General features: G+C 38.0%; 1 protein-coding gene across 1 annotated transcript in view; it reads right to left on the reverse strand.

The window, feature by feature from the left end:
* The window catches only part of CPS1 (carbamoyl-phosphate synthase 1), a 76,973-nt gene that overhangs the window by 36,446 nt on the left and 27,875 nt on the right, over nucleotides 1-12,652 (reverse strand). The window contains exons 9-11 of the mRNA XM_060193971.1: nucleotides 6,246-6,387; nucleotides 3,338-3,403; nucleotides 2,859-2,922 (exon numbers count right to left, since the gene is read on the reverse strand). Of these exons, the coding sequence (XP_060049954.1) occupies nucleotides 2,859-2,922; nucleotides 3,338-3,403; nucleotides 6,246-6,387 (272 nt within the window). The remainder of the gene's footprint in view (nucleotides 1-2,858; nucleotides 2,923-3,337; nucleotides 3,404-6,245; nucleotides 6,388-12,652) is intronic.

A 12,652-nucleotide genomic window follows, 5' to 3' on the forward strand; every position in this document is an offset into this window, starting at 1 on the left:
TTGTTAAAAGACTTCATTTATTGTGGACCAGGAGGTGGCACAGTGGATAAAGCACTGACTCTCAAACATGAAGTCCTGAGTTCGATCCCTGGCAGCACATGTACCAGAGTGATATCTGGTTCTTCCTCCCTTCCTAACTTCCTCATGAATAAATAAAATACTTCAAAAATATTTATTTATTTTATTTATTAATGGAAGAGATAGTAGGATAGAATGAGAGGAGAACCAGACATCATTCTTGATACATGCAATTCTAAGGATCAAACTTGGGACCTCATGCTCAAGAGTCCAGTACTTCATCCACTGCACCACCACCCAGGTCACTCTTTATTTTTCTTTTAGTGATAGAGAGAAACTGGGAAAGAGGAGAAAATGGAAAAAGAGAAAGAGAGACTTGCAGCTCTGCTCCACCACTTATAAAACTAACCCCCTGCATGTGGGGGCAGAAGGGTGGCTTGAACCCCGATCTTCTCTTGTGATAGCTTGTACTCTAACACGTGTTTCGTCACCTAGCCAGTGCTCTTGATTCTGTTTTTAAAACCCCAAAATATAGGACAGAGCCAAGATGGTGACTCTGGAGCCACAGCTGCCGTGAGCTCAAGGAGGCAGCAGCTTGCAACCCAGAATGTTCCAGATGCCAGCATGATGCCGACCAGACTTCCCTGGACAGAGGACCCTACCAATGTTTCCTGGAGCTCCACATCCCCAGAACCCCAGCCTACTAGGGAAAGAGAGAGGCAGGCTGGGAATGTGGATCGACCAGTCAACGCCCATGTTCAGCAGAGAAACAATTACAGAAGCCAGACCTTCCACCTTCTGCATCCCACAATGACCTTGGGTCCATACTCCCAGAGGGATAAAGAATGGGAAAACTATCAGGGGAGGGGATGGGATTCGGAGATCTGGTGGTGGGAATTGTATAAATAAAATTGTAAAATAAAAAAATTTTAAAAACCCTAAATACAAATGTCATATCTATTATACACATTGTATTAATAGTATGGGATTAAAGAACTAAAATAGTGATATCTTGACTGGTCTTACTGCACTCAGTTCTGTAGTGTGTTACTTCCATATTTATTGCATACAGAATCTTTTTTAGCAGATAATAATTATAATGATTTTTTAAACACTCATAATGATATTTGGGAAAATGGTAAGAGAAGTATGAATCTATTGCATAAACAGAAGCTGAAATAACATGGCAGTAAATCTAAACTAAGAAAGCAAATGTGAAGTTCTGGCATATCTTGATTGATTGGAAAGTCCTCTTCTTCCTAATCATGTCCTTTTATGCTTGACAAGGTCACCCCATGCAGAGTGAATGACCTTCTAGGAAGTAATTTAAAATTTAAAAAAGGTCTAAATGGCTGAAAATATCACCTCTAGCAGGATCACAGAATGGAACGTTGTAAAATGTATGCTAATCTATTAAAAAGTTGCCCGGATACAGTAGCATGTTAACTTCCACTATCTATTAAGCATACATCTGATCAGCTCAGCTAGTCTTTTCTATTAAAATAATTATTAATTATTAAAATAATGCACAGCAGTTTCATAAAATTGGCAAAATCTGAAGAGAAAGAAAAAAGAAAAACCCAAAGAAGATAGTGGTAGGTTCTGATGAAGGTATTCAGGGCATTCCACTATTAAGATAACTATATAACACTTCATCTGCTATATTCTAGCCTTTAAGTTCATGATTAATCAACAATGTGTATGGCTTTATATGTTAACTCTTTCTCAATCACTAGGTTCTAGATGCTACCAAAATACCAGCCAGACTTCCCTGGGCAGATGACCCCATCAGTGTGTCCTGGAGCCCTGCTTCTCCAGAGCCCCGCCCCACGAGGGAAAGAGAGAGGCAGGCTGGGGGTATGGATCCACCTGCCAACGCCCATGTTCAGTGGAGAAGCAATTATAGAAGCCAGACTTCCCACCTTGTGCACCTCATAATGACCATGGGTCCATCCTCCCATAGGGTTAAAAATAGGAAAGCTATCAGGGGAGGGGATGGGATACGGACCTCTGGTGGTGGGAATTGTACCTCTCTTATACTATGGTTTTGTCAGTGTTTCCATTTTTATAAATAAATAAATAAATAATTTTAAGAAAAAAGATAACTATAACTATAAAGGCATAAACACTTTCAACCCACATCAGAATTTGGCCAGAGACTGATAAAGTGGAGTACTCAGAAGCACACAATTGAATTATAAAACTAATATAAAAAATCACAATAGAACTACATATACTTAATCATACTTCATCCTGTCCATATAAAACTACCTTGCAGTGTCTAAATGTTAAACACACTTGTTGAGAAATATAATGGCTTATTAAGTATGTATGACTGTAGTAGATATCTATTCATCACTAAACAATTAATTTTTTTAAGATTTGGGGAACTGTAAGCATTTTGGGTGAAAATATGTTAAATAAATTATATAATGCTGTGTGTATACAATGAATAAAGTTCTTTGGATCTGAAGTCAATAGGAGTCATACATTAGGTCAGGGCTGCATCTGCAAATGTGATTTATGATGGATGTAGAAGCTTCTTGAAGAAGTATAGAAGATTATGAAAAGTTACACTAGAAGAGAAAAAGGCAAAATATAATTCATTACCTAACTTCACTGAGAGATTTGATTTAGTTCATGAATATGAAAATGATAAAGGGGTACCAACAAAAATTCAAGGGGATATAATTTGAAGTTGGCCTTTACACCTTCAACCTCAATTTTCCTAGTTTACAAAATGTTTCCAGTAATAGTAATTCTTTTCAAAGTTCTTAGAAGAAATTGATACAGATTAATATAATATATATGTATTACATAAACATAAGTAATCATTTTACCAATATGATATGGACCACAGCCCAACACCATCATTCCATGGTCATCAAAATTGATATCATGCTCCTAAGGGGAAAAAGGGGGGACATGGTGAAGTTACTATGTTATTCTTCCCTCTGGTTAAATGAGGTGTCCTATCTGAGTGTATCTTTCTTACTTTTCCTCTTATTGACATGCATCTTCTATTATACACTGGGAGCCCATGAATATAAAGAGTTGTACATAATTACTAATAAACAGTAAGTTGTATATCTACTTAGCCACTGTCATTCTCATGTTGACAGCTGTTCAATTTCACCATGTTAAAAGAGAAGGTTTTAGTAGACTGAGTGCATAAGCACATTGCCACATCGAACCCATAGGGTCTCCTTTTCATTATCAAGGTGACTAAATAACTAAGGATACAAAATTACATAAGCTTTTCCATTTGCACTATTTATGATATCTAAAGATTAATGTATGAGATTTTGTCAGTTCCTACCTGACCATTGTAGGTGACATAGAGGTAGTTTGTTACTGATGGGTATTCTGCAGCCAATGTATCAATCTGCAAGAGAAAATAAACAAATTACTTTCTTTTGTTATAAATTTTTCAAGACTGTGTTTGGTGGTGGGAATGGTGTTTATGTACACTCCTAGTAAAATGTAGTCATACAAATCACTAGTTAATTAATATGAGAGGGGGAAAATTAATTGTCTCGAAGTTTTTCAAAACACAAACTGAATCTTTTTAATATATAGGCTGTGTAATTGATATGCAGACTCTCTCAAAAGCCTAGACCAAGTAGATCAGAAGCAACCAATAACACAGCTATATACAAGATACTGGGTACTGTTCAGCAAACCCTAACAAAAGGACTTTTCAAAGTTAACCCAATTAACAAATAATGTGATGATAACATTAACTATTGATTGTCTTTTTGAACCCTAAGACAGCAGGAACCTCACATCTCCACTATAGAGCCTCTACTTCCCCCAGTCCTGGAACCCTTGGATAGGGCCCACTTTCCTGTATGCCTCTCCCAATCCATATCAAATAATATTGCATCAGCCGATCACAACCTAACCAACACAACGACTGCCACCTCAACATGCTTCACTTCAGACTGTGTCCAGAGACTTCACGTGTGGAATGACAACCCTTCAGCTTCATTACTCGGTTGAGACCTTTCCTTTCATAGTATACTCTAATTCCATCTCAGGTGGTTCACTTTCTAACAAAGTCCCAAAACCTAGATATACACCAGTTTCTGTGAGAGAGAGCATATGTTCACACGTATCCATAAACTACTGCAAAATATATACCTGAAAGCAGCAGTACACTAGAGTTTGCAGTGAGTACCCCCTTAACACTTCCTCTCCACTATTCCAAGCTTTGGGTCCATGATTGCTCAACAATTTGTTTGGCTTCCTATGTTAACTCTCTTTTCAGTCACCAGGTTCCAGATGTCATCAGGATGCCGGCCAGGCTTCCCTGGACTGAAGACCCCACCAATGTGTCCTGGAGCTCCGCTTCCCAAGAGACCCACCCTACTAGGGAAAGAGAGAGGCAGACTGGGAGTATGGACCGACCAGTCAACGCCCATGTTCAGCGGGGAAGCAATTACAGAAGCCAGACCTTCTACCTTCTGCAACCCACAATGACCCTGGGTCCATGCTCCCAGAGTGATAGAGAGTGGGAAAGCTATCAGGAGAGGGGGTGGGATATGGAGATTGGGTGGTGGGAATGGTGTGGAGTTGTACCCCTCCTACCCTATGGTTTTGTTAATTAATCCTTTCTTAAATAAAATAAATAAATAAAAATAAAAAAGAATGTTGTGAAGAGCTGGGAGGTGTTAACACATATACCAACTACTACATTTTACTCTCAACTGTAGACCATTAATCTCTCCAATAGAGAAAAAAAGAAATTATTAAAAAAAATTTTCAAGACTGTGAATTTTTTGCATACTGTATTTGTATGTCTTTGTGTCAATTATTGTCAAATACAAAGATAAGAAAATGGGGGTAGCACACCTGGTTAAGCACATACACTACAGTGCGTAAGAACCCAGGTTCAAGCCCCTGGTCCCCCAGCTGCAGAAGGAAAGCTTCATGAGTAGTGAAGTAGGACTGCAGGTGTCTCTCTGTCTCTCTGTTTCTGTCTCTCTCTCCCTCCCTTCTCAATTTCTGGCTGTTTCTATCTAATAAATAAAAAAGATAATAAAAAATTATACAAAGATAAGAAAATGGTTATGTATAATCTAATTACTTTCTAAGTTTAGAAATGTCAAGGAAAACTAAAAATGATGATACAATCTATTGCTTGAGCAATAAATGGCAATCCACATCCCAGAGCATCACTGGATAACATTACAGTAGTAACTCTTAAGACAAAGTGGTCATATATAGTCAAAAGATTAGTAGGAAGACACATTCAGCCAGCTGTCTGAAGCAGCTGTGTACAAAATTAAATACCAGGGGGAAATCATCTATATTTAAGGATATTTGTGGCTTGTGATTTAATGCACAGATTTAAGTTACTTATGGCATTTAGCAATGGGATGACGCAAATACCACTAGGCATGGGGCCAAGGGGAAAGGGATAAGAACTCATTAAACATATTTGGAAAAATTAAATCAATGCAGCTCTCTAGGGCTAGGAGCTCAGCTTAGTGAGCAAGAATTTGGGGGCAACAGGGCAAACCAATGTAAGGCAGGCAAGAAGAAGGAAAGATAGTTATTGCTGAGTATAAAATATTCAGCATCAAGTCTGATATCTAAGGGTATATGTGTGCCCCCTGAGCAAATGGGGATCAGTTAATGATTTTTAAGAATTGTTGGTGGTCCTTTAATTCAAAGCACCTCTTTAGGTAAAGATAAAAAAGATTAATCATAGCGGTATACCAACCAAAGTTTTTAAGTTATTGTCATGAACATTAGACGAATTCATTAAGCCCTATCCCACCACAATGAATACTTAATGAACCATAATGATAGGGCACTTGAAATAAACCACTACGCTGTCAAAGGTTAATGCCAAAAGAGACAATTATTCTTTTCAAGAGAGTCAACTGCCCGGCTAGGCAATTTCAGGTGTTAGTACATTAAGGGTTTTCTCTTCCTGTAGATATATTTACACATGACTCAAAAAGTAAAGAGGCCCTCTTGATATATTTTATTAATGTCAACATCATGTGTACTCTTACATTTGAGTCAGTGCCCATTCATCCCTACCCTTTTAAGGAAATCATACCTACAATGAATAAAACTGGAGGCATTAGGGGCATCTTATAGGCAAGTTGAATCAGTTTCTTGATGCCCCCCACCCTTTACTTTAATAATGACCCTCTGAGTTGGTATCTACATTTCACTGGAAGCATCCTGGGAGGGAAGGACAATCACTTTACCTGCTTAACCCAAGGATGGATGTTCTTCTTTAACCTCAGCTCCCTGGTCTGAGCCTCAGTTATACCAAGGCATTTTGAAATTTGCTTGTCTGAGAATCCAATCTCTTTTGCCTTTTTCAGGGTTTCTTCTGTGATGGAATCACTAAGATTTAATGAAAACAAGAGATTCAAGATTAGACCAAATATAATAAGAAGTAGGACAGGATGGTAACGCAGAGGGGTAAGCGCACATGGCATGAAGCGCAAGGACCAGCATAAGGATCCCGGTTTGAGCCCTGACTCCCCACCTGTAGGGGAGTCGCTTCACAGGCGGTGAAGCAGGTCTGCAAATGTCTCTCTCTCTCTCCCCCTCTGTCTTCCCCTCCTCTCTCCATTTCTCTCTGTCCTATCCAACAACAACAACATCAACAACAACAACATCAACAACAACAATAAAACAACAAGGGCAACAAAAGGAAAAATAAATAATAATAAAAAAGTAGAACAGTTCAATGTCAAAAGCCAATTCTTCTTTAGTCCTTCCAATGTCTGACTTGGGGTTCAGGTCTTTATACATACAAAGCTTGAGAATAGTCTTTTTTGTTCATTAGGCATTGTAACAGCCAGAATCATCTCCATAAACAAACTCTACTTATTAATATCACACAGCTACTTATGTTGAACAGTTCTGTGGTTTAGTGGTTATTTTCCTCTGAAATTATATTTCTATTCCCACAGACTTATTTCCATAGTGTAGACCATTATATTCATGTTGGTTCTTTCAATTGTAATGCCTTTGGCATTCCTGTCACATTCCAAATTCCTCTCCAATTCCCAGCAAATTGTTGAAGGTCAACCAATGCCATACCCAATCCATGAAGTCTTCTTGGTCTGCCCTTACTCAGGCTTATTTTCCTAAGGATCTTAACTGGCTTTGGCTTGAAGCCAGGGGTACAGTTGGAACCATATTGTTTAACATGTCATAATCACATGAGTTTCTTATGATTCTTGACTTTATTCACATTAGACTTTGTTCTTACTAGATTTAAGTTCCATGAGGACAAACAATACATTGGGTTCATTTGCCAGATCATCCCCGAAGCCACGTACTTTGCCCCACAGATAACATTTCATATATATATGAAAGAAAATGATAAATTTCTAGTTTTCTGTCTTATAGGACAAAGGATTGATTAAAATTAGTTCATTGCTAGAATTCAAAATATATGCCAGCTGAATTCGGTGTCAATAATACAGAAGAATAGAATATTAATGTAAAAGTATCTTAACCAAATAACCTGTGGGCCTGATGTTTATAGCAGTAGTCAGCACAATAAATTTCAGTTATAAACAATATGGTAGGCAATACAGTGATATTAAAATGTAACCGTGCATTGCCAAATATCTAATAATTTAATGTTTATTGATATTCTAGTAGAATATAGTAGAACTAAATCTATTGCATTTTATTTCGCTCTAATCTTTACTACTCTCTATTTAGTTAATGCATGTTTTGAGTTTAAAGATGAACATTAAACTGGTATATTTAAAAGTTATTTCTTGTTTTTTTTAATGTCACTAATAATTTAGATTTTTGTAGCAACAGATTTTCCTAGTCAATTCACTTTTTTACATTATACCTAAATTCCCTCTGTCTCTCAAATCAACTTGTTAATTTTCCCAGTGCATTTTTTAAATTTTTATTCCCATCTTGACTTTTTAATCTTCCCAAGTACTTGATGAATATTCTCCCACAGCAACCTGTGGAAATTTTCCTGTGAAATTTTTCAATGCAATCTGATTATTGATTTTTGCAATTTAATTGCTCTGCATGTCAATGCTGGACTGTTAACCATATTAAGAAATAACAATAACCCTGGTTCGGGCCCCCAGATCCCCAACTGCAGGGGGGTCGCTTCACAGGTGGTGAAGCAGGTCTGTAGGTGTCTTTCTCTCTCCCTCTCTGTCTTCCCTTCCTCTCTCAATTTCTCTCTGTCCTATCCAACAAAATGACATCAGTAACTACAACAATAAAACAAGGGCAACGAAAGGGAATAAATAAATATTTAAAAAGAAGGAAATAACAATAACCAATATGGCTAAAATCTTATTCTTGAACTACAACAATCCTGATATACTAGAAGAAAAAAACCAGGTCTTGAAATGAATTATCATACCTCTAATTATAATGATGGGTTAATAGCAACATAAAGGAAAATCCAAAGACAACAAAAGTAATATACTTTAGCTCTTTTGGTTGTTATATATATTTTTTAAATATTTATCTTATTCCCTTTTGTTGCCCTTTTGTTTTATTGTTGTAGTTATTGATGTCATCATTGTTGGATAGGACAGAGAGAAATGGAGAGAGGAGTGGAAGACAGAGAGGGGGAGAGAAAGAGAGACACCTGCACAGACCTGCTTCACCGCCTGTGAAGCAACTCCCCTGCAGGTGGGGAGCCGGGGGCTGGAACCGGGATCCTTATGCTGGTTCTTGCACTTTGCGCCACCTGTGCGTAACCGCTGCACTACTGCCCAACTCCCTATTTGTTTTATTTTATTTTATTTTTTCTTTTTTCTTATTTTATTTCTTTATTGGGGAATTAATGTTTTACATTTGACAGTAAAAACAATAGTTTGTACATGCCTAACATTTCCCACTAGGTCCTCTGTCATCCTTCTGGACCTGTATTCTCCCCCCCACCCTGCCCAGAGTCTTTTACTTTGGTGGAATAATCCAATTCCAGTTCAGGTTCTACTTGTGTTTTCTCTTCTGATCTTGTTTTTCAACTTCTGCTAGCGAGTGAGATCATCCCATATTCATCCTTCTGTTTCTGACTTATTTCACTTAACATGATTTTTTGGTTGTTATATTTTTAATTGAATGATTTATTTTTTGAAATATTAATCAGTTATTTAAAGTCTGTAATATTCTTTATATGAAAAATAAAATGAGCATAATTTTCAGTATACAAGTCTTCCACTTCTTTGGTTAAGTTTATTCCTAGATATTTTATTGTTTTGTTGCTATAGTAAAAGGAATTGATTTCTGGATTTCTTCTTCTTCCAGCTTAGTGTTTGCATAAAGAAATGCCACTGACTATATATAAAGAGCTCAGCAAACTTAGCACCAAAAAAGCAAATAACCCCATCCAAAAATGGGCAGAGGATATGAACAAAACATTCACCTCAGAGGAGATCCAAAAGGCTAACAAACATATGAAAAACTGCTCTAGGTCACTGATTGTCAGAGAAATGCAAATTAATACAACATTAAGATACCACCTCACTCCTGTAAGAATGGCATACATCAAAAAGGACAGCAGCAACAAATGCTGGAGAGGATGTGGGGACAGAGGAACCCTTTTGCATTGCTGGTGGGAATGTTAATTGGTCCAGCCTCTGTGGAGAGCAGTCTGGAAAACTCTCACAAGGCTAGACATGGACCTTCCATATGATCCAGTAATTACTCTCCTGGGCTTATACCCCAAGGACTCCATAACACCCAACCAAAAAGAGGCGTGTACTCCTATGTTCATAGCAGCACAATTCATAATAGCTGAAACCTGGAAGCAACCCAGGTGCCCGACAACAGATGAGTGGCTGAGAAAGCTGTGGTATATATACACAATGGAATACTATGCAGCTATCAAGAACAATGAACCCACCTTCTCTGACCCATCTTGGACAGAGCTAGAAGGAATTATGTTAAGTGAGCTAAGTCAGAAAGATAAAGATGAGTATGGGATGATCCCACTCATCAACAGAAGTTGAGTAAAAAGATCTGAAAGGAAAACTAAAAGCAGGACCTGACCAAATTCTAAGTAGGGCACCAAAGTAAAAGTCCTGTGGTGAGGGTTAGACATGCAGCTTCCAGGGCCAGTGGGGGGTGGGAGTGGGTGGGAGGGATGGGTCACAGTCTTTTGGTGGTGAGAATGGTGTTTATGTACACTCCTAGTAAAATGTAGTCATATAAATCACTAGTTAATTAATATGAGAGGGGGAAAACTAATTGTATGTCTCAAAGTTATTTAAAACACAGACTGAATCTTTTTAATATATAGGCTGTGTATTTGATAGGTGGACTCTCTCAAAAGCCTAGACCAAGTAGATCAGAAGCAACCAATAACACAGCTATATACAAGATACTGGGTACTGTACAGCAAACCCTAACAAAAGGACTTTTCAAAGGTAACCCAGTTACCAAATAATGTGATGATAACATTAACTATCGATTGTCTTTTTGAACCCTAAGACAGCAGGAACCTCACATCTCCACTATAGAGCCTCTACTTCCCCCAGTCCTGGAACCCTTGGACAGGGCCCACTTTCCCACATGCCTCTCCCAATCCATATAAAATAATATTGCATCAGCCGATCACAACCTAATCAACGCAACGATTGCCACCTCAACATGCTTCACTTCAGACTGTGTCCAAAGACTTCACGTGTGGAATGACAACCCTTCAGCTTCATTACTCGGTTGAGACCTTTCCTTTCATAGTATACTCTAATTCCATCTCAGGTGGTTCACTTTCTAACAAAGTCCCAAAACCTAGATATACACCAGTTTCTGTGAGAGAGAGCATATGTTCACACGTATCCATAAACTACTGCAAAATATATACCTGAAAGCAGCAGTACACTAGAGTTTGCAGTGAGTACCCCCTTAACACTTCCTCTCCACTATTCCAAGCTTTGGGTCCATGATTGCTCAACAATTTGTTTGGCTTCCTATGTTAACTCTCTTTTCAGCCACCAGGTTCCAGATGCCATCAGGATGCTGGCCAGGCTTCCCTGGACTGAAGACCCCACCAATGTGTCCTGGAGCTCTGCTTCCCCAGAGACCCACCATACTATAGAAGGAGAGAGGCAGACTGGGAGTATGGACCAACCAGTCAATGCCCATGTTCAGCAGGGAAGCAATTACAGAAGCCAGACCTTCCACCTTCTACAACCCACAATGACCCTGGGTCCATGCTCCCAGAGGGATAGAGAATGGGAAAGCTATCAGGGGAGGGGATGGGATATGGAGATTGGGTGGTGGGAATGGTGTGGAGTTGTACCCCTCCTACCCTATGGTTTTGTTAATTTATCCTTTCTTAAATAAAAAATATATAAAATAAAAGCAAACAAACAAATAAATAAATAAATCTTTTTAAAATTAAAAAATTTTTAAAAAAAGAATGCAGAGCACTTAAAAAGCATCCATACTAAGAAAACAGCCATCCACTGTGAGAATTTCGAAGAGAAAAATCAGGCCCCTTCCCACAGTCAGTGCTGCTCTAATTCTAGGGGACAGCCTTAACTCCAAGGTGCAGAGTAAGCTGCTTCTTAATCTCTCCCCTCATTTTCCCCACTGCTTCTGTAACACAAGGCTAGCATATCATTATACAGAGAAGAAAGCTGACTGTATTCCCATCTTGTCCTGATACAAAATTCTGTGGTCCATTATAATAAAACAAAAGAAGAGACAGTTTGAGACATGATTCATTAGCTTTGGGCCATTGATTTAGATAAGTTTAGACCTCTTCAAGAGTTGAATACAGATGAATAGTCTGAGGTGAACATAAAGCTTATTTAACAATGTGGAGATAGAGATACATGATCCTCCTATTGGGCTGCCCTCCATTTTGTTTGCTTCAAATAACTTCCATCAAGTGAGATTATTCTTATTATACTTTTAATCAAGCAAAGTAAAAACTATTTTAAGGACAGGATTACGGTGTTTTTTTTTTTTTAGAGAAAAATGAAAACCTTAATTTGAAGAAAATTCAAGATAGAAAATTACTAAAAGATGGGAGTCGGGCTGTAGCACAGTGGATTAAGTACACGTGGTGTAAAGTGCAAGAACCGGCATAAGGATCCCAGTTCGAGCCGCTGGCTCTGGCTACCCACCTTCAGGGGAGTCACTTCACAAGTGGTGAAGCAGGTCAGCAGGTGTCTATCTTTCTCTCCCCTGTCTGTCTTCCCCTCCTCTCTTCATTTCTCTCTGTCCTACCCAACAACAACGCCATCAACAACAATAATAACTACAACAATAAAACAAGGGCAACAAAAGGGAATAAATAAATAATTATTTTAAAAAAGAAAATTACTAAAAGAAATATAAATGCTAACTTTGCAATTCAGATTTTTTGAAGCCTCCATGGAGAATGCTCCAATTTATATTATATTTAAATCATGAGAACATTGCATCGAATGAGAAATGTGACAGACAGAATGGAGCACATTGCACCAAAGCAGACAGTTTTAAAACAAGCTTACTAAAAAAATTATCTGTCTGTAACGATATATAAGTAAGAGTATGCTCTCCTACTACTCTTATGCTAATATTTACTCTTTTGAACACACATTAAATCCCTATTTCAAAACTATGTTTTCTTAAATGCGTTGTATATTCAGTTTGAGTTTTCCCTAGAAGTTTT

This window comes from Erinaceus europaeus, chromosome 7 (assembly GCF_950295315.1).
Source record: "Erinaceus europaeus chromosome 7, mEriEur2.1, whole genome shotgun sequence".
Classification (NCBI taxonomy): Eukaryota; Metazoa; Chordata; class Mammalia; order Eulipotyphla; family Erinaceidae; genus Erinaceus; species Erinaceus europaeus.